The sequence below is a fragment of the Chiloscyllium punctatum genome, chromosome 2 (assembly GCF_047496795.1).
Source record: "Chiloscyllium punctatum isolate Juve2018m chromosome 2, sChiPun1.3, whole genome shotgun sequence".
Taxonomy (NCBI): Eukaryota; Metazoa; Chordata; class Chondrichthyes; order Orectolobiformes; family Hemiscylliidae; genus Chiloscyllium; species Chiloscyllium punctatum.
Window position 1 is genome coordinate 36637087 of NC_092740.1, and position 22122 is coordinate 36659208.

Consider the following 22122-nt stretch of genomic DNA (forward strand, 5'->3'; position numbering starts at 1 on the left):
CCTGCTCTTTTTTTTTACAGAAGGCGGTCGCTCTTTAAAAAATTTGCGAAACAGCCCGTTATACTTCACACTAGCCGGAGTTTCTCCTCACTGAATCGCTCGCTGTCATCTAGTGACAGCATGCCTGGGTCCCCAACACACAGTCTATCTCCCAGGTCACCAACACAAAGCTTCCGCTCCGCCCCTGATTTTCAATCTGGTGAGTTTTCAGCCGTCGCTGTTAGAATTGTTGGATAATTCTAACCTCTGCCAGACACTGTTAATACAATAGTGTTGCGTGTCAGCCATGGCTCAGTTGCTTCGGTGTCAGAAGGTTGTGGCAGATCACAATCCAGCCACAAAAGCCTAAGGTGGCACCCTACTGTGGTATTGAAGGAATGCCTTGACAATTCAAGACAGGTGTGATCTAAGATGAGTATTACTGTTAATCCCATTGCTGTAACTTCCCTGAATGTATGAATGTAAACAAGAGCTATTGTTAAGTGATGGCCACATAACGTTAAGCCTTCATTCTAATCTTGATGCTAATCATTAATGCTAGTCCTGCCAGTTTAACAATGAAGTTTGACTGCACATACATTCCATAGAATCCTTTCAGTGTGGAAAGAGGCCATTTGGCCCATTGAGCCCTGAACCAATCTACCAAAGAGCATCCCAGCCACCCTCCCACCCTATCCCTGTAACTCTGTTTCCCATGGTCAGTCCACCTAATCTGCACACCTTTGGATGGTGTAAGGAAACTGGAGCACCTGGCGAAAATCATGCAGACGCAGAGAGAAGGTGCAAACTCCACACAGACAAGGCTGGAATTCAAGCTGGGTCCTTGGCATTGTGAGGCAGCAGTGCTAACCACTGAGCCACCATGCTGTCCTGGTGTGTTCAGAAAATATAGAGTAGGTTCGAGGAAGAATCCAGTCAAATGATTCTCCCCATTTTCTTTTCCCTTCTTCTGAAAGTTGACTCATGCTGTGGTAAAATTTCACAAGTGTCTACAGTCTCCGTTCACAGCAATCATCACTCTGCACTTTTCAGTAATCGTCATCAGCTGTGAGACTCCAGTAATATTTTCATCTTTCTTGCCTCTCTGATTTTGAGGCAAATGGTAGTACCTTATGATAAATGTTAATGTTCTTACAAACCAATACTCGCTCTGTTTATATGGCACATTATTGAACCTATATGGACATTTAAAATGAACCTGTTGTGTTAATGCTTTCAGTCTTGCACAGGAGTTATCAGATTCTAATTCCTGAGACTTCACAGTTGAAATCAGCAATTTACCATTTCATTTGTTGTAATAAGGTACTGAAAAGTCTTGTCATTATCAGAATGTTGTGTTACAACATTTAAATCTCATTAGCTACAAGTATAGAGGCAAGTTTAGTAAAGAACAAATTGCTTTTTTTGCATTGGAAGGTAAAATGTTCAAACTTAGGTTTAATTTTTTGGCAAGCTATGAACAAACTAACCAATGTGAAATGTTTTGTTTTAATAGGTACAAATTCTTCACAAAGCAGCTCCCCTAGTTCGAGTGCCCCAAATTCTCCTGCTGGCTCTGGTCATGTCAGACCAAGTACGCTTCATGGATTGGGTTCAAAGCTAGGTGGACCAAAATATAGATCGGGCAGACGTAAATCAGCTGGTAGCATCCCTTTATCCCCCCTGGCACGAACTCCTTCTCCAACACCCCAACCAACTTCACCCCAGAGATCACCGTCACCTCTGCTTGGTCACTCCATTGGAAGTTCCAAAATGGCGCAGACTTTTCCTGCTAAGATGCACTCACCGCCAACTATATTAAGGCACATGGTACGGCCTAAGAGTGCAGAACCTCCAAGGTCACCATTATTGAAGAGAGTGCAGTCTGCTGAGAAACTGTCTCCCTCTTATACTTCTGACAAGAAACAATTGTGTGCTCGTAAGCATAGCCTTGAAACCTCACAAGCAGAAGGCAGGAAAGAGTCTTTACAGAGAGATTCATGTCTACATAGTTTAGAAGAGAATGCATTTGAAATGTCATCCATCACCAAAGTTAGACCTGTGGAGCAGGGTTGTCTCAAGCGTCCTGTAGCAAGAAAAGTGGGAAGACAAGAGTCACTCGATGAGATTGAAAAAGAGAAACTAAAAGCAATAGTCGTAAGGAAGAAAAATTGGAATGTAAGACGAGAGTCTCTTCAAAAACAAAATGCTATACAAGAACCAAACTCTGGACATGAAAATGTAGCTCAAGCATCTGGAGAGATGGCTGAGTTTAATGTGAACATTGCTGATGATTCTAAGTGTAATGAGATTAAAGTGCAAAGTTCAGATGAACAATGCATCACTGCATGTGGCCCACTGGTTTCTTCTTGTAAAACACTAGGTACAAGCTCTAATGATAATGACGTTCCAACGGTGTTGCAAACCGCTAACCCTGATTCAGAAGTTGGAAGTTGCACATCAACTCCTAGTGTACCTAACCCTAAGAAAATTGCACAATCCTCAACCCCTTCCCTGAAGGTGGAGACCTTCTCTGGTAAGGAAGGTGATGCAGAGTGGACTCGAAAACAATCCACTGCAGAACCAACTGTTTGTGAAAGGTTGGAAGCCAAGACTTCAAATGTCGATGTTTTAGGAAGCAAAGTACGTGACAAAGAAACTAATAATAGTAAGGCTTCATCAGATATGTTCAAGAGCTCACCTGTCCACAACACTCAGCCAAAGACACTAACATCTTTGATTAAAGAAGAATCCTCAGTTGTGAAGAAAAACAATACATCAGCAAGTAACACATGCACGGCTCACGGTCATTTAAGGTCAACCCCATCGGACTGTTCCAAGATAGTAACTGGAATGGCTCAAGTTGCTTTGGACAAACCGCAGTTAGGTTTAATGACTGAAAATGTTAGCAGGCAGATAACTGAATGTAAGATGGATGGTAGATCTATCTTAAGCCTAAAGCCACTGGAAGGCACCCTTGATATTGCTTTCTTGTCAGGTCCGAGTACATCAAAGGCAGAGAAATCTGCAAAGTCTGATCAGCAGAGTTCATCAGTCAAGAGCACGTTATGCCAGAAGCCTAACCTCAATAATAATGCACAACCATCTCTTTCAAAAAAGGCATCTGCTGACTGTGGCAAGACAGATGAAACAAAGAATGTTTCTCAAAGCTTACGACTTCATCATTTGGCTGTGGAGGCCACGCCAGTTGGTGAAAAACCTGAGTCAAAGGAGAGCAGTTCACCCTGCTCAATAATGGAGAGAAGCTGTGAGACCAAATGTAGTCTCGGATCTACACCTCAAAGTGCAAGCGCAGAAGTAAGTGCGTCAACTGAGAGAAACGACACCACAGACTTGAAGGGAAATAAGCAAGTTTGTCATTCAAAATCATGTTCTGTAAAGAAAGGGAACACTTGGAAAGATCCCCCATCAAAGTTTTCCTCTGTGCAACATCTTTCTCCTGGTGGTACCCATCTGGAAGTGGACACAAGCAAACAGAAACAATGTCTGAAGGAAGCTGTGCAGGACAGGCAACCTAAGAATTCATAGCAGGTCAAAATGGAATGTTTTAGTGCAGTGAAAATGAGGGCAAAATAGCAAAAGGTATAAATAAACTGTGGTTTCCCTCACTCATAAGCATGGCAGTATCTGTTCTCAATAACTAAAGTTACTACCTTCACTAAAGTTTGTTCCCACACCCCCCCTACCACCGCCCCCTCCCCCACCCCTCCCCCACCACCCGACCTCACTTCTCTCCCTTTCTTCAATTGCTTTGTTTATAATGATGAATTGAAATGTTCTGGTATTTATACAAGATCACTTGAATGTCTGAAATATTGTGCGTAGAAAGGGTTTTTTTTTGTGTAAATATAATGTAATAAATGGCTCCCACAGCTTTGGGGAAAAGCATTTGCAGACATAATTTAACAATGAAGATATCTAGCACACTCCTTGTCCTCTTTGGTAACAGGAATAAATGTTCATTGTGTGGTTAAAAAGTGGTGATGTTATTTCATCTGTAACAATATTTCACATGAAAGCCCCCTTAGTGGCATTTAATAAAAATTGCTGTATAAATGGAACATTTGTGTCGCTATGGGAAAGCTTGCTGTTTTTAGCAGGTAAAGCTAAAATTTACATTCCGTTTGAATGCATTGAGTGGCTTTGTACATTTCGATTAACATCATTTCATTCATGAGGAGAAACTGTGCAAAATACAGAAAGAGTTTTGTTTTTGTTCCAGAAGGAATGGGATCCATTGGAGTCAGTGCTGAATGATTTTTTTTAAAATTAATTTTGCTAAGCCTTTATTTATCTGATTCTGTGTAAGACAAAAACAGGCTTTGGTGTTTTCGTTTTGGTTGAAATAAACAGGAATGCAAAGGCAGAATCACATCACAATGTTGAAAAGATTTGGGCATGTATTACTTGGTTGAGAAAAATCCCAATAAAGATGTCATCTTCTATTCTGCAGCCTTCAAACAAAGTCTGTCTGTGCTCTTTGCTAGTTATAAAGCATATTAAACACTTGTTTACAAATGTATCAGAAGTGTAAATAACTATATGGCAATTTTATGTTTGCCAAATGTATGTGTGGCATTTTGGAAACCTCACAGGTATTTTGTTTGGATATGTACCAATTTATGTTTTTGTAATAATGTACCAACCAAGTGTTGAACATGTGAAGAATGTTGGGCTGTGTGGAATCTGGTTTTTATGTTCTGTTGTGGTGCAGGTGAAGTCAGGTATGTGCTGTATCTGTTGGCTTGGAGTACTCACTGTAGTTGGACTGATGCTTAAAGCAATGGTTTGAAATATGCTGTCAGAACTGTGCAATAAAAAAATTGTTTGCAGCTTCTGTGTTTTGTTTTTCCACCACAGAGCTTTGTGAATGTTCTAACTGTGGTATTGTAATGAAAAAAGAAATATTTATACCTATGCACTTGCATATCACAAAAAATAAATGTTTTTCGGCATGAAAAAGTGTCTGTTCATTGCAGCGGTTGAAAATCTTAGGGTGTGTTCAATAAGCTCCTGAGGAAAATAAATGTAAAGCTCCAAGTCAGTGGTTGTGGTTATTCAAAGTTGGTCCTTCAATGTATGTGACATATTGGAAAAACGTGTCTAATTTATTTTTTGCGTATCTTCTCATAGAAGATGGGTGTCACTGGCAAGACCATCATTTATTGCCATTCCCTAATTGTTCATGAACTGGATGACTTGCTAGGCCATTTAAGAAAGAGACAAAAAACTGCAGATGCTGGAATCCAAAGTAGACACACAGCCTGGAAAAACACAGCAAGCCAGGCAGCATCAGAAGGTGGAGAAGTCGATGCTTCGGATATAATCCTTCTTTCAGCTTCCTGCTTGTCTACTCAGGCCATTTAAGAATGCAGTTAAAAGTCCTTGATATTTTTGTTGGTCTGGAGTGACATAAAAGCCATCCCAGGCAAGGATGGCAGATGTTCTACCTTAAAGGTAATGAAAGAGGCTTTCACAACAATATTTGTCATGGCGACCAGAACCGAGACATGTTTTGTATTCCAGATTTATCAATTAAATTTAAATTCTACAAGTTGCCTTGGTGAGATTTGAACTCACATCCCAGAGTATTGCCTGTATTACTAGAACAGTGATGTTCACCTTCACCTCTGTGAAGGAAAACTTGATTTAATCATAGAATCTTACAACATATATAAAAGTCATTATGTGTATTCTGCCATTTGCCTTGCATTCTTTTCCATTTCAGTTCTTGTCTAATTCCTTTTTGAACAGTTACTGTCAAATATGCTTCCACTTGAACAGCGCATTTCAGTACATTTATAAATAAACAAGAATCTCCTTGTGTTCCCCAACCACCTCCTGGTTCCGATAGTAGTTAAACTTTTGCTGCCAGCAGCAAAAGCCACATAATTCCTCAGTAGAAATTCATCTTTTGAGAGGTGCCATTTCTGAATGGGATGCAATAAATTTCAAGCAAGTTTTCAGCCGAACAGTTCTTAACTTGTAAAGCCATGTTTTACAAACCACTCCCTATCAGCATTTTATTTCCTGATGATCAAACAGAATTCAAGGGTTTGAGCAATTGTTTGGGGAGAATGCTCAAGTGGAGCATCACCGCTGACAAAGACTAGTCCAACCAAATATTATGTTTCTGTTATGTTCGGGCAGAAGCTGAAAAGTCGAGAATGTGGTGCTGGAAGAGCACAGCAGGTCAGACAGCATCCGAGGAGCAGACGTTTCGGGCGTAAGCCCTTCATCAGGGAAGCATCTGCAGTCAGGAATTCATCCAGCATCTGCAGTCCTCACTTTCTCCCAAAGGCTAAAAAGGCCTGTTTAATTCAATTGTCACCTTCATGCCAGGACCAGTGCTGGACTAAGAAGGAGTGATGCTTGGATTATAAAAATGACGTCAATAAGTAACTTTGTGACACTGCTTGGTCATTTTACAAAACTGCTCCAAATGGCTGCAGGGGAGGGCAATTGTTGCAAAATCTGTAGTCCGTGTTCTTTGTCTCTCCCCAGCCCATGCACACTTTAAGTATTTGATGTGCAGACTTGCTGGGTGAAGCCTCCAGTGTGTTTAAGTAGTGCATGTGAAAAATACTCGGAAAGGTCCCAAAGGTTTGTCCTCACCTGAAAATTTCTGTAGAGGCAGTAGGTGTTGCATTATTGCTTACAGGTGGAGCAGGCAAACCATTTTAAAACTGTCACAATCTCAGCAGTTTTTTTAAAAATTAGATTGCGGCCATGGCTATATTTTGGAGTGAATGCCATTAAAGCTCTGGCCTCAGAATTTTAAAAATTCATATGATGTTTTTATGGGAAAATAAGTCAAACTGCTTAGTTTATTGCTTCTGCTAACCTATCCGCCCATGGAATCTGCATCGTATACAGTTTGTGTAGCCCTACACTTTCGGGTGGTTTAACTTTTGAAGGCTATCTGTGGAGCTTTCGTTTTGAAGTATGTAATCCTAACTTTAGCAAATCAGTCTGCTATTGCACTACATCTGCAATGCTCAAATCGCACCTGCTTATTACATAACCATAATTATGTAGTCAATCAGAAAGTACTTGATAATTTCTGTTTAAACTTGTATTCCTCAATCCAATTTTTCACAAGATATTCATTCAGATTATCATTAAAGCAGTTCTTTTCATTTTACAAACTTTATTAGGAAGAAGATTAGATTATGTTAACCTCGCCATGAGTTTGTGCATGTGTCCCTTAGTTTAGGAACATAATAAATAGGAACAGGAGTAGGTGATACATCCTCATGACTCTTAAATATGATCTTTGGTTGAATTTCCTGCCTGCTCTCCATGTCCCTTGAGAAACTCAAAATCTGGTTATACTGTACCAACCTTAAGCATATTCAGTGGTAGAGCAGCTGCAGCACTTTGGGATAGAGAATTTTAAAAAAATTCATATGGCTTCAATTTTTCCTCATCTAATTCCTAAGATTGGCTTCTTATCCTAAGATTGTGGCAGGGGTGAACAACTTCTGAGTTATAACCAAGTGCCTATTCAGCCAAACCTTTATAAACCTTAGTGGTTAGCACTACTGCCTCACGGATTCCTGATTCCAGCCTCTGGAGACTGTGCAAACTCCACACAGACATTCTACTCTTTTCTGCATAGGTTTCCTCCCACAACCAAAGAAATGCAGGTCAGGTGAATTAGCCATAATAAATTGTCCATAGTGATAGGTGCATTAGTCAGGGGTAAATATAGGGTAGGTGAATGGGTCTGGGTGGGTTACTCTTTGAAAGGTGGGTGTGGATTGTTGGGCTAAAGGGCCTGTTTCCATTTTGTAGGGGATTAATAAATTCAAGATTTTCCTGTTCTCTCTGATTTCTTCTGATGTTGCCCCAAAGGATCAACACTTAAATTTAGCTACTCTCCTCCCTTGTAGATGTTCTTGCAAATCTGGTTTTATGAAGGACACTATTAAGGATGGTGACTGCTAGCCTAGCCAGAAAACTGGTGGCTCAATAGCGTCATCGAGAATGTTGATAACTGCTGGAACTGTAAAGTGGTGTGTATTGATGGCTGTGTTCCCTCAGTCAGGTACCAACGTTTTGAAAGTAATAACCAATCAGGTAAACCTCCACGAGGGAGTAACAGTGACAGCAGGTCATCCTGTTCCTGTTGGGGTAGTGATTGTTGCTGATGCCTCCCTAAATCTGCCTAAAAATGAATCCTCTTGGCAGGATTTACTGAGCAATCTCCCCATGCAGAAAGTAGTGTGAGATATTGAGTTATGATTCTCTTTACTAACTCACTCACAAGCACTCTATGTTTACTATACCGCGTTTCCATACTCTTTCTCTCATTCATAAAACTGCACTTTTGTAGTAGATTTTACTCTTACAAGATAAACTAAGCATTCCGTCCAACCCATTACTGTTTCTTTACACCTTTCAATTCTTATTGCCCCCATGCTGCAAGCAGCATTTAGATGTGTTTCCCTGAAGTGTCAATACTATAACCTAATCAGAACAACGCCATCCATGCCATTGTGTCTCCATAACTCACTTGAAACTATGGAAAGCTTATAATATTAATTAGCCCTTAGCAACCATCTCTCGGAACCTGAATAGATTACAGGACATCAAATAGTTTACTCCAATAACATGTCCCTACAGTCTGTTGCTCTTTATTGCTTTGAAATTTCCTTATAGACTATCTATTTCTGACTTATTTAGGACAGCCATCTTGTACTACACAAATAATTGCTCACTTAAATGGATCATATAGGTCTGGTATTTTTTACTAATATTACTAACTTTAAAGTCAAAATGACAAACACCTCTTAATTATGCAAGCTCAGAGTGGACCATAAGACCATAAGACATATGAGTGGAAGTAAGGCCATTCGGCCCATCGAGTCCACTCTGCCATTTAATCATGGCTGCTGGGCACTTCAACTCCACTTACCCGTATTCTCCCCGTAGCCCTTAATTCCCCGAGACAACAAGAATCTACCAATCTCTAGTCTTATGGTCTAATTATTGCATGAGAGATTTAGTTGGATTTGGGAGCAAGGGATACTGCCAGTCTGCCACCTTTTTATGCCAGTCGTAAAATGGCATGGCAGTAGGGAAATGATGAGCATGATACTTTATTGTACCGTCTTGCCAGTCTTCCCACTTCCCAGCCTGTCCATGAAGGTCAGTCCCACGTAGACCCATTATTATCCAAACACACGTAAAATAGCCAACGTTGCACTTTGAATTATGTGATTACTACTTGTAAGCCCTGATTGTGCAGAAATTGGCTGCTGTATTAATCTACATTTCCTCATTCTTTAGGATGTCCTGAGGATATGAAAGATGTTGTATAAATTGTCTCTGCCAGCAGAAGTATAGGTGTGTAACTGGATGCATTGGGTTCCATTACTGTTTTGCAGGCTGAAACAGACATTCTGTTACTGCTCAGGGCAATGGTGTATCTTGCTGTTCACACTGACCCAAACAGGAGGAAGGGCCAGTCAGTAACAGGTGACCCCAAATTAATGGATTTCCATTCTCTGCTCATGAAGCATAGCTGCTACTCTTGCCCATAAATTGTGCTAGTGTTTCTGATACAATTCTACCCTGTATCATAGAATCATATAATACACAAGAGGCCCTTTGGCCAATTTAATCTGTATCACAAAATACATTAAATCTACACCTTCCCTTACTAGACCTTGAATGTTATGACACTCCAAGTGTTCATCCAAATACTTTTTAAAAGTTGTGAGGTTTCCAGGCAGTATATTCCAGACTCCCACCATCCTCTGTATGAACAAACCTTGCCTAAAAGTCCCTCTAAACCTCCTGCCTTTCACTTTGAGAGTGCACCCCCTTGTCATTGACCCTTGATCCAACCTGTCCATGCCCCTCATAATCTTATCCACCTCAATTCGGTCCCCTCTCCACCTTCTCTGCTCCATGAGCTAATCTAGATAAAAAACAGAAGTTCTGAAGAAGGGTCACTGGACCCGAAGCATTAATTCTACTTTTTCCAGCAATTTCTGTTTTTGTTTCTGAGCTAGACCAGCCTCACTTCATAGCTAAAGAGATCCAACCCAGGCAACATCCTGGGTTAATCTCCCCAGCACCCCCTCCAGTGTATTCACATCCTTCCTATGGTGTCATGGCCAGCACTGTACATAGTACATCTGCTGTGGCCTAAAAGTGCTAACATCTCCAACATAACCTCTTGCTCTCATAATCTATGCCACAATTAATAAAGCTACATGTCTCATATGCCTTCCTAAGTGCCCTATTAGCCTTTCTTGCCACCATCAGGAATTTGTGGACAGTACCCCAATATCCCTCTATTCCTCTGAACGTCTTAGTGTCATGTCATTCATTGAGTACTTACCACCTTGTTATTTCTTTTAAAGTGCATCATCTCACACTTAACTGACTTAAATTCTATCTGCCCATCTCACCAATCCATCAATGTCCTTCTGTAACCTAAGACCTTCCTCTGTAATACATGGGTAATCTTTGCGTCATCCATAAACTTATGTATCATATCACCCCAACACACATGTATTCTCATTTATTTTGTTTGTGAATATTACAAACAATAAGGGACCCAGCACTGATCGCTGTGGCATGCCAATGGATACTGGCCTCCAGTCACATAAACAGCCTTCTACCATCACCCACTGTCCTGTACCACTAAGGCAATTTTGGATCCATCTTGCCAATTTACCCTGGATCCTATTTGCCTTCTTTATCAGTCTCTCATGTAGGACCTTGTTAAAGGTCTTGCTGAAATCCACATAAACTACATTACGTGCATTACTCTCATCTATGCACTTAGTCTCCTCAACTAGATTTGTTAGGCATGACCTCCCTCTGACAAAACCATGTTGACTATCCCTGAATAGACCTCGCCTCTCTAAATGGAGATTAATTCTCTCCTTCAGAATTTTCTTCAATAGTTTCCCTACCACAATGTGAGACTCATTGGTCTGGAATTCCCTTGAACTGACAGTGACTAATGCCACCAAAAAGCCAGCACTATCAGAGAAGAGTAACTCTTCACATAAACCTAGCATCCAGTACCATGGCATTCTGTAACAAGGGGCTTTAAAACTTGAAATAATCAATCAACTTCTGTATTTCAGATCCGTCACTAACTATTTTTCCATACAATATTTTGTAGCAGTGTGGTATCTGAGTTACAGCAATCCATGGTCATGTTTGAGAGTCTTTGAACCAAGGAACTGAGTAATTCATATGGATACAGTTTCTGCTTATTGGCTAGGAAATGTTAAACACTCTTCTGGGATATGTTACTCGGACCAGAAATCTATCCTGCAAGTTAGTAACAGCTCATGCTTAGGGGAACTACAATACACTTGGGATATTGCTACAGTTTAATCATCTGACTGACTGATTTGATTTATTGTTGCCGTATGTACCAAGGCACAGTGAAAAGTGTTGTTTTCTGCGCTATACAGGCAGACCCTCTCATACAAATTATATCAGGGTGGCAGAACAGAGTTCAGCATACAGTGTTACAGCCGCAGAGAGAGCAGCACATCTAAAGCAACCCAGCTTATTAGTTTAGAAAACATAGTAACATCCCATCCAGCTTGTCCAACCAATACAACCTTAATGGCTGGCACATAATATATTTGTCTGGATTTGAAGAGAGTGCCATTATCTCCCACCTCCATGCTCCCAGACCTGTTTATCTCTCAATGCTGCTATTATCGACAGTGATGGGGGGGAGCCGGTGTTGGACTGGAATGGGCAAAGTCAGAAACTACACTATAACCACCAGGTTATAGTCCAACAGGTTTATTTGGAAGCGCTAGCTTTTGCATCACTGCTTCTTCAGGTGAAGTTTTCAACTGACGAAGGGGCAACGCTTTGAAACGTTTTGTGATTTCAAATTAACCTCTTTGACCTGGTGTTGTCTGACCTCTGATATTAACCACAGTGCTCTGGTGTTGAGGCCTTGCCCAATGGAGGTGTCAGATTGCAGAATCAGATTGCACAACCTAGTCCCAATGATCCATCACCACAGGGAGTGAATTCAGTGACAAATTGACCCTGTATTTGTGTCTCTATCTCAAGCTGGGCTATTTCTCTCAAGTGCGAAATAAACCAGGGAGTAGTTGACAAAACTTTGAAGGTTGGGAATAGATCTGTGTGCTTTAAGCTGCAGCTGTCACCTTGATGGTATGGATGGGAGAGTCAGTTATATTGGAATACCTCAATTAGGAGGTAAGGTCTCTCTTGTTTGGACCCATTCAGATTTTGTCAGGTCAACATGGTGCACAGAACAAATAGCTTGAAGTCTGAAGTTTTGCTGTTTAATTTTTAAAAGTTGGCCAGGATCAGGGAAGACGACAAATCAGGTACACAAATCGTCTTGTTCAAGAAAAGTAGCAACTTCAGTCCAGGATTGAGAGAATGGGTCCCTGGCTCAGGAACCCTCTGCCAGGGGAGTATCCTTTCTGCATTTAGCCTTTAAGAATTTTGTGGGTGCTCCAACTGGCTTTTTCATCGGAAAATATGACAAGTGGAGCACGTGAGTGGCAAGGTATTCTGATTGAAATAAACACCCTCACCAGTCTGCCTGAGTTTGGGGAACACCATTTCTATGGAGACAACACTCAGTCAGGAAATATCCTTGGAAGAGTAATTTGTAGTTTGTTCATAGTAAATCCCCATGACTTGTCCTACCTGCCTATCTTCTTTTCCACCTATCCACTCCACCCTCCTCCCTGACCTATCACCTTTATCCCCTCCCCCACTCTCACCTATTGTACTCTATGCTACTTTCTCCCCACCCCCCTCTCATTTATCTCTCTACCCTTCAGGCACTCTGCCTGTATTCCTGATGAAGGGCTTTTGCCCGAAACGTCAATTTTACTGCTCCTCAGATGCTGCCTGAACTGCTGTGCTTTTCCAGCACCACTAATCCAGAATCTGGTTTCCAGAATCTGCAGTCATTGTTTTTACCCCAAAACAAAGCCAAGTCTTCACCAAACAGTCACAATTTTCTTCAGGACCCTGCCTGGTAAGACATTGTAAATGTTGTCAATTTGCAATTTGGGAAAGCAACAGAAACGCGAGACTTAAATGGAGTAAGATAATTCACAGGTATCCAGGAGGTGTGTAGGAGAGTTCATACCCTGGAAACTCTACCTGCATCAGGTTTGGAAGAGTTAAGTTGCTGAGCTACATCCAATTCAGAACCAATCAAGATAAACATCTGGTTAAATGGTCATCTGGTTCTAAACCAGGTCGATACCAATATGGTTGCATCAGTAATTGAAGAACCAATTTTTAATAAAATTTGCTGAGAGTCTAGTTTCACTAGACTCAGAACCTATACCAGGGAATCTTTACAGATAAAGGTACAACTTCAGTTCTGGTCTCTTATGAAACACAACTGGTTCAGTTACCACTGATTGTAGTAAAATCACCTGAGCTTGATGGTGTAAAATTGGTTGCAAGACATTTATCTCGGTTGGCTCAACTTTTTTCAATTAGAAAACAACAGCCTGAGTCGAAGTCCTAATTAAATACCCAGAGGTTTTCTAGAAAGGTCACGGGATTATCAGAGGAACAAAAGCAACTTTGCATGTTAACTCAGAAGGGATTCTGCGAGACCCATCCAATGCCATTTGCCTTATGGGCAAAAACAAGCAGAAGTCAGAAGATTGAAATATGAAGGAATCATCAAACCAGTACAATTTGTGGAATGGGCACATGACACCAAAATTGGTGGTATAGTGGGTAGTGAAGGAGGTTATCAAAAATTACAAAGAGATCTTGACCAATTGAGTCAAAGGGCTGAGGATTGGCAGATGGAGTTCAATTTGGGTAGACATGAGGTATTACATTTTGGTAAAACGATAGAGGTCAGAACTTACAAAATTAACGATAGGGCCCTAGGTAGTGTTATAGAACAGAGACCTGGGGTTTCAGGTACATAATGCTTTGAAATTTGTGTCATAAGTGGACAGCGTGGTCAAGAAGGCACCTAACACACTTGCCTTCATTGCTCAGACCTTTGAGTATAGGGGTTGGGATGTCATGTTGGGGTTGTAAGAATGTTGATGAGACCTCTTCTGGAGTACTGTGTCCAGTGCTGGTTACCCTGTTATAGGAAGGGTATTAATAAACAGGAGAGGGTTCGGAAGAGATTTGCCAGGTACTGGACTGCTTGTTGCTGGGAATAGAGCTTTTGAGATATAAACATGGACAGGAAAGGCTGGGACCTTTTTTTGCTGGGGTATAGAAGGTTGAGGGATGACCTTATTGAGGTTTACAAAATCATGAGGAGCCTAGATAGGATGACTAACATCAGTCTATTCCCTATGGTGGGGATTTCCCTATGGTGGGGGATTTCCCTATGGTGGAGGATTTCCCTATGGTGGGTGTCATATTTTTAAGGTGAGAGGAGAAGGATTTAAAACAACATGAGGGGCAACCTTTTTACACAGAGGGTAGTTCATTTGTGGAGTGAGCTGCCAGAGAGAAAGTGATTGAGGTACAATTACTATGTTTTAAAGACATTCGGATAAGTACATGAATAGGAAAGTTTCGGAGGGATATGGGCCAGGAGCAGGCAGATGGACTAATTTAGTTTGGAAACATGGTTGGATTGATTGGACCAAAGGGTCTGTTTCCATACTGTATGACTCTATAAGTGTCCTTGAGATTATCTTTGCCTTTCTAAGCTCCGAAGAATACAGGCCCAGCCTCTTGAAATAAAACAAAGTACTGTGAATGCTGGACATCTGAAATAAAAAAAAAGTGCTAGAGAAATTCAACAAGTCAGGCAGTATCTTGGAGAGAGAAACAGAATTAACGTTTTGGATTGACTCACGTTCCTTCAGGTCCAAATTATAATGCTCACTGAACATCTCTGAATGGAATCTTAGGGGTCTGAGCAATGTGGACTACGGCAAGATTGCATTGTAGGGGTTCTATAGAAGGAGGCTATTTGGCCCATCGAGTCTGCACTGACCTTCCAAAGAGCATCCCAACCAGACCCAATTTCCCACCTTATTTCTGTAACCCCACATTTCCAATGGCTTACCCACCTAGCCTGTACATCCTCAGACACTATGAGCAATTTAGTATGGCCAATCCACCAAACCTGCACGTACTTGGACTGTGCAGGAAACCAGGTCACCTGATGGAAACCCATGCAGAACTGGGAGAATGTGCAAACTCCACACAGGCAGTTGCAAGAGGCAGAAATCAAGCCCAAGTTCCTGGCACTGTGAGGCTAACCACTGTGCCACCCCAAAGATATGGGGCAGCATCGGATGAGAAGAGCTGTGAAGCCTATCTTGCCATCAGGGTCATCTCACTTCATATTTTATGCTTTTCACGAGTGTTTGTTTTTTCACAGCTGGGCCAAACTTTATTGCCCGTCCCTAGTTACCCTTGAGAATGTGGTGGTGAGCTTCCTTCTTGAATTGCTGCAGTTCGTGTGCTGTAGGTTGACCTAGAATGCCCTCAGAGGGAGTTTCAGAATTTTGACCCAGCGACAGTGACATGGTGATGTATTTCCATGTCAGAATGGCATGGTGAGTGCCTTGGAAGGAAACTTGCAGTTAGTGAGATTCCCACATTTGTGCTGCCCCTGTCCTTCTAGGTGGTAGTTTGGAAGGTACTATCTAAAGGGTCCTGGTGATTTCCTGCAGGGCATCGCGAAGATAATACACACTGCTGCTACGGAGTGTTGGTGGTGGAGGGAGTGGATGGTTGTGGATGTTGTGCCGATCAAGCAGGCTTTGTTCTGGGTAGTGTCAGACCTCTTGACTCTTGCCAGCAAGTGGGGAGTATTACGTCAAACTTCTGATTTGAGTTTTGTCAATGGTGAGCAGGCTTTGGGGAGTCAGGAGGTGAGTTACTCATAGAGGATTCCTGCCCTATGACCTACTGTAGCTACAGTATTTATATATGGCAAGTCAAGTTCAACAGTAACTCCCAGAATATTGATAATTGGGGGATTAAATAATAGTGAAGCCATTGACTGCCGAAGAGTGATGCTTAGATACTCTCTTATTGGCGATAGCCATTACCTGGCACTTGTGTAGCACAATTGTACTTCCAACTTAACAGCTGAATCCTGAATATTGTCATGGACTTGCCACATTTGGGGATGGACTGTTTCAGTATCTGAGGTGTTATGAATGGGGCTGAACATTGTGCAGTCAACAGCGAACGTTCCCACTACTAACTACCTGATCTTTCCTCTACTACACAAGAAGAAGCAGGCCACTCCAGAGAAGCAGATACTGACAGCAAATCAGCCTGAGAACTCATGCAACACAATGTATGAGTTGTGCGGAGGACTCATCTCACAAAAGGGGGAACCATAAAAATTTTCACTGCCTCCTTGGAGCAGAGGAGTTAAGGACAAATGTAACACAGCTGTTCAAAATTGTGAAATATTTTGATAGAAAGGGTGAAAAATGTCCATTGGCACTGGTGACAACGCTCTATTAGAAAAGCATCAGAGGGGAGATGGAGTATAATTTCACAGAATGATTCATTACAATCTGGAATTCAATTCCTATAAGCATGGGTACAGCAAATTAGTTGGTCATATTTAATAGAGAACTTGATAAATATTTGAAGGGGAAAGCCATGCAGGGATATGGGGAATCAGGAGGCCAGGAGTTTAATTTGATAGTCTTCTTTCTCCCAAAAAGCCAGTGCTAACATGAAGAGGACACTGTGTTGTCTGGTACTCTGACATTGATACTCTGATATCATTTACAGTCTGCTCTGCTTTAACACGTGTTTCTTCAAGTTTGTTTATCTGTATTGGCTGTAACGTAATTCCGGCTCCATTAGCTTAAAGGGTGTGACTATTGCGTGATTTTTCTTATAATGCGAGATTGCACAAGAGTGGAACTATCGCGTTACATCAGAATCGACTGTACGTAGACAATCTGTTTAGCAAACATTCCTGAGGCTGAAATGGAAGCTTTCAGACAGCAGGTGGCAGCATTAGATATCTTTCCTCCTGCACCCATGCATGATAGTGACAAGAGGGTAAATTAAAATTCAGGATTTCTTTTTAAGAAATGTGTCTTTAAAACTAGGCACTCACGCAAAGGATAGAATTCACCAAACATCTGTTTAAGAAATATCTGATCGAAAGTAGATAGGATTTGAAAAAACAAACTTTCAAACATTATACCAGGAGACATTGGAGCAACAGTAGACCATTTGGACAATCAAATCTGTTCTGCCATTCAATGAGATCATGGCTGACCTTATAATCCTAAGCTCCATTTTCCCATCATTTCCCTTATAACCCTTGATTCCCTTACTGATTAAAAATCTATCTGTCTCATCCTTGAATTTACTTAATTACTCAGCCTGTACAGTCCTCTACAGTAAAGAATTCCCCAGGATCACCACCCTCTCTGAGAGAAGAAATTTTTCCTCAGCTCCATCATTATAAATGGGTGATCTCAATTCTGTCCAGTCCCCTAAGAATCTCATAATAAAGCAAGCAATTACAGATATTGGAGATCTGAAACAAAGACAGAAATTGCTGGAGAAACTCAGCAGGTCTGCCAGCATCTGTGGAAAGAAAGCAGAGTTAACATTTCAAGTTGGATGACTCTTCATCAGAACAGTTAACTCTGCTTTCTTCACACAGACCTACTGAGATTTGGTCAGCTATTTCTGATTTAGTCCCGAAAAACCTTGTATTTTTTAAAATTAAAGTCAACTCTCAATCTCCAAAGAGTACAGGCCCAACCTACTCAACCTATCCTCCTTCAAACAATCCCCCCTTGGATCAACCTAGGGAGCCTTCTCTGAACTGCCTCCAATGTCAGTCATTATACATTTTGTAAAGGGATTTCTGCTGGCTTTGGTCTCTGGGTGAACTTAGTTTGCGATGTAAAATGGGAAAATATGAAGTACATAGAAATTGTACATTGGAATAGTTATGCTTTGTTATGCTTTGTAAGTCGATATTTATGTGCTGGAGAAGTGACTTTGGTCAGCCATTACTGTTTATCCTCACAGCTCTGAAATGGTTTGAGACACAGCCCCGTGAGTGTCTGAGGTTGTTGATGCAATACTTTGTTTGTTTTGGACCTTCTCTTCAGGAGGTCAGCTCCATGTTGGCTTTGCAAGTCCGCCAACATCTGCGGAGAGAAAGCAGGATCTTCAGAACTGAAGAAGGGTCACTGGACCCGAAACGGTAACTCTGATTTCTCTCCACAGATGCTGCCAGACCTGCTGAGTTTTTCCCGCAATTTCTGTTTCTGATTTCTAGCATCCGTGGTTCTTTCGGTTTTTTTTGTTCCGTGTTGGCTTTCCCGTATTCGGTGACTCAACAAGACACTATTTGAACTTTAACTCTCTTTGGTGAATTGAGGGTTAAAAAAAATTGGCAGTGATTTTGTTGAGTGAATGCGAAAGGGGGCTGAATACAGCATCTTCTATTTTTATGGTGAGCCAGTCATAATTGGGTCACAACCTTTCCTCTTTGCCAATACATCTGGAAAAAAGGACAACTTGAAATATCGCCGTCAATAATGTGACTGCAGTTCCTTGACATTGGGAATTTTTCCAACAGATCGGAAAACTTTTAACAAATGCCGTCAGTCTGTAGAATCTTTTAACTCTGAGGTAATTCAGTGTTGAGCTCACTCCATCAATGATTATGCAGCTCCAAACTTCGAGAGAAACGAAGTGTCTCCTTACAGAACTGGAATGGATTGTATTTTTGTTCTTGCCTATTCAGGCGTGCTTGGTACATGGATACTCTTTGACCTTTCCATTTTTTCAAATGTATGTCATGTTGTTTTGCTTCCTTTGCTTTCATTTGACCAGTCTTTTATCCCTGTCTATCATTCCGTTCCCCTTGTCCTTTTCTCCTTCTCACAGATTTAATCTGCCTCATAATCAACATTACACATATCTTTAGCGAAGTTGACATCTTCAGCCTGATTTTCCCCTCACAGCCAAGAGGGGAGAAGTGGGACCAGTCCCATGTCATGATCCCACTCCCACCTCTAGACTGCATCGAGCACCATTTTCACTCGGTCAGGGTTTTCATGAGAGGTTGATGCTCAGTTAGTGGCTGGCTGGGGGTGATGTGGATGTGGAGTCTGGCAGGGATTAGTCATCCTTGTGGCTGCTGTCTGCATGCGATCTTCAAAGTGGCAAAGGCATTGGAGCTGGAGTGGGTGAGGAAAACATTTGGTTATTGAAATGTGGTTGCTGGCCCATTGTCTTCTTTCCTCCTCTAGCTTTCACTTTTATTTTCCATCGAAGGTTGGAGAGTGGTGGTGATGGGAATTTAGGGGGATGTGTAGCATGTGGGAAGGTGAAGTTGCTGCTATGTTCGTTGGGGGTGTTGGGGCTGCAAGAAGTTCCTAAACGGCAGCCCACCCCTTTGAAAATCCCGGGTAGTCAAGGGACGAGTTGTTAATAGGCTTCCTGATGGTCCCAACACACCTAATAAACATACAGCAACTTCACCTCGCTGTGTACTACCCCATTCCCCCAAACACCACCACCACCAGCACCACTCCCCATACTCAGGGAAGTCTGCACAGTGTGCAATGGAGACAATGCCCATTATAGTCATTTCTCCTCCATTCCACTCTGATTCTGGATGGGAAAATCCAATTATCTATAGCATCACTGTCCTAGCTGTTAGCAGTCTCTGAGTCACAAGGTTCTGGGTTCAAGTTCCAGTCCAAGAGCTGAGTACAGACCTCTACACTGACAGCCCAGTGCAGTACTGAAGGAGTACAGGGCTGCTGAAGATTAGGATGCAGTGTTAAGCTAGTGCCCCAACTGTTTGTTTGGTTGGATATAAAAAAACCTCATGGTTTTATTAGAAAGAGTACACCATGACTTACCCCTGGTATTCATTTCAATCTATCAACATCACACATGAAAAAAGATTATTTAGTCATTACCGCATTGCTGTGGGAGGGAGTTTGCTGTGTACAAATCAGCTGCAGTGTTTCTCCCAAAACAAAAGTGACTACACTCCAAAGTATTTCATTGACTATGATGCACTTTGAGATATGTGGTGGTTGTTAAAAGTGTTTCATGAACGTAAGTTCTTTGCTTCTTTACTTTTACCTGTAAATTTGATGCAGCTGAACTGTTTTGCTAGAAATGTGCAGATAATAAAGAGAATGAGTTCAGAGTTTCATTGCTGTGGATGATATCTATCCTTACCTTGCACAACCACTGGGCATAGGCTTCAGTGTCATTGCAATATCAATAGCTCTTGTCTATTCAAGGTGCTGTTGGATGATTTAACGTCCTGGGGCCTCTGAATGTTAATATGCGATGGCATTTCACACTCTTGAAAAATGGGTAGGTGTCTCAGTCAAAATTATTTAAGAGTCACTGACAGACCATGAGAGAAATTGGTCTCACTTTGTTTGCATGTTCAAGGATGATTAGGAGGTGGCAATATAAGATAGAATCTGCTGTCGATGGTCACAAGGATAGAAAGATTTCCATTTGTATCATGTCTTTCACATCCTCAGGAAGTTTCAAAGTTCTTGACAGCAAACAAAAAGAAGTGCTTTGCAAGTGTTACAGTGTGGGAGAGAGAATGGCCAATTCATGGTCAGCAAAGTCCCATAAACAGCTATTTGGAAACTCCATGGTGATCTGGGGATTATTTTACATCCAGCTGAGAGGATAGATGGGTTGAAGATGTCATTAAAGTTCGGCACCTCCAACAATATGGAGGACAGTATATATTTGGATTTGTTTATTATTGTCACATGTACCTAGGTACAGGTCATACCATACAAAGTTCATAGGGTGATAGAACATGGCAAGGAATACAATGTTACAGCTGCACAAAAAGCAAGATCAACATTAGATTTGAAATTGGAGTGGTATGTTTGGAATTCTAATAACAGCGGGGAAGAAACTATTAATCAGTTGGTACGTGTGTTTAAGCTTTTATCTCTTCTGCCTGACAAAAGGTTGGAAAAGATTATAACTGGACTGGGAGGGGTCTTTGGGAGGGATGATGTTGGCTGCCTTTCCGAGGCAGTCAGGTGTATAGATAGAGTCAACGGATGGAAGGTTGGTTTGCGTGATAGACTAGGCTTTGTCACAACTCTCTGTAGTTTCTAATGGTCCTGGGCAGAGCAGTTGGCAAAACAAGCCGTGATGCACTCTATAAAAGTTGCTAAGAATTCTTATGGATATGCTGAATTTCCTTAGCATCCTGAGGAAGTAGAGGTGTTGTTGTAACTTCTTGACTGCCACATCCAGCACTGATGGTCATCACTTCTAGGAACGTGACATTCTCAACTTCTTTTTGTTCCACCTCAGCTCCACCGATGTTGACAGCGGCACACCCTCCACTTTGTTCCCTGAATGACCAAGTGTTGATTGGGTTTCTGCATTCAGGTCTCTGGAGTGAAACCATAACTTTTTGACATAGGATGTATATTCACAATGACACCCTAATTTGGTGACACTGCTGAATGTAGTGTGTTCCACACTTAAGAGTTGTCACTGCGCTTCCCTCATATTATTGTTTAACTTGGGTATTAAATGACCTTGAGTTGTTGGAAAACAGCAGTGACAATGGAGTGAATAACACCGCAGTCTCAAATCGCATTCTGTGGGCATCTGCTGTATTATTTAATGACACTGATCAAAGGCAGGGATTTGCAGAATTGTCATGGGTTTTTATCTTTCAAAGTCAAACTTTCCAACGCCACGGAAGACCTAAACATGCTGCAGTTTGGACTTAATCGAGGAAATTGTTCTTTATCTCAGTGGTAGCACACTTTCCCTGAGTAAGCGGTTAAGAGTTCAAGACCCACTTCAGTACCTGAGCACCTCACACATGTTGACATTTCTCGCTGTACTGAGGGAATACTGCACTGTCAAGAGATGTAGAGGAGGCAGGGGCCTTGTGGTATTATCGCTGCAGTGTTAATCCTGAGACCCTGGGAATGTTCTGGAGACCCAGGTTTGAATCCTGCTATGGCAGATGGTCAAATTTGTATTTAATTAAAAACAAAATCTAGGGTTAAGAGTCTAATGATGACTATGAAACTGTTGTTGAATTTCGGAGAAACTCATTTGGTTCTCCTTTAGACAATAGACAATAGACAATAGGTGCAGGAGTAG

General features: G+C 41.6%; 1 protein-coding gene across 14 annotated transcripts in view; it reads left to right on the forward strand.

Annotated features, from left to right (window-relative positions):
- The window catches only part of LOC140496238 (microtubule-associated serine/threonine-protein kinase 4-like), a 475527-nt gene extending 470565 nt beyond the window's left edge, over positions 1-4962 (forward strand). For all 14 annotated transcript variants that reach the window (XM_072595744.1, XM_072595762.1, XM_072595752.1 and 11 more), the window contains 2 exons: positions 21-199; positions 1496-4962. In XM_072595744.1, the coding sequence (XP_072451845.1) occupies positions 21-199; positions 1496-3528 (2212 nt within the window). In that variant the 3' untranslated portion in view covers positions 3529-4962. The remainder of the gene's footprint in view (positions 1-20; positions 200-1495) is intronic.
- The last annotated feature ends 17160 nt before the right edge of the window (positions 4963-22122 follow it).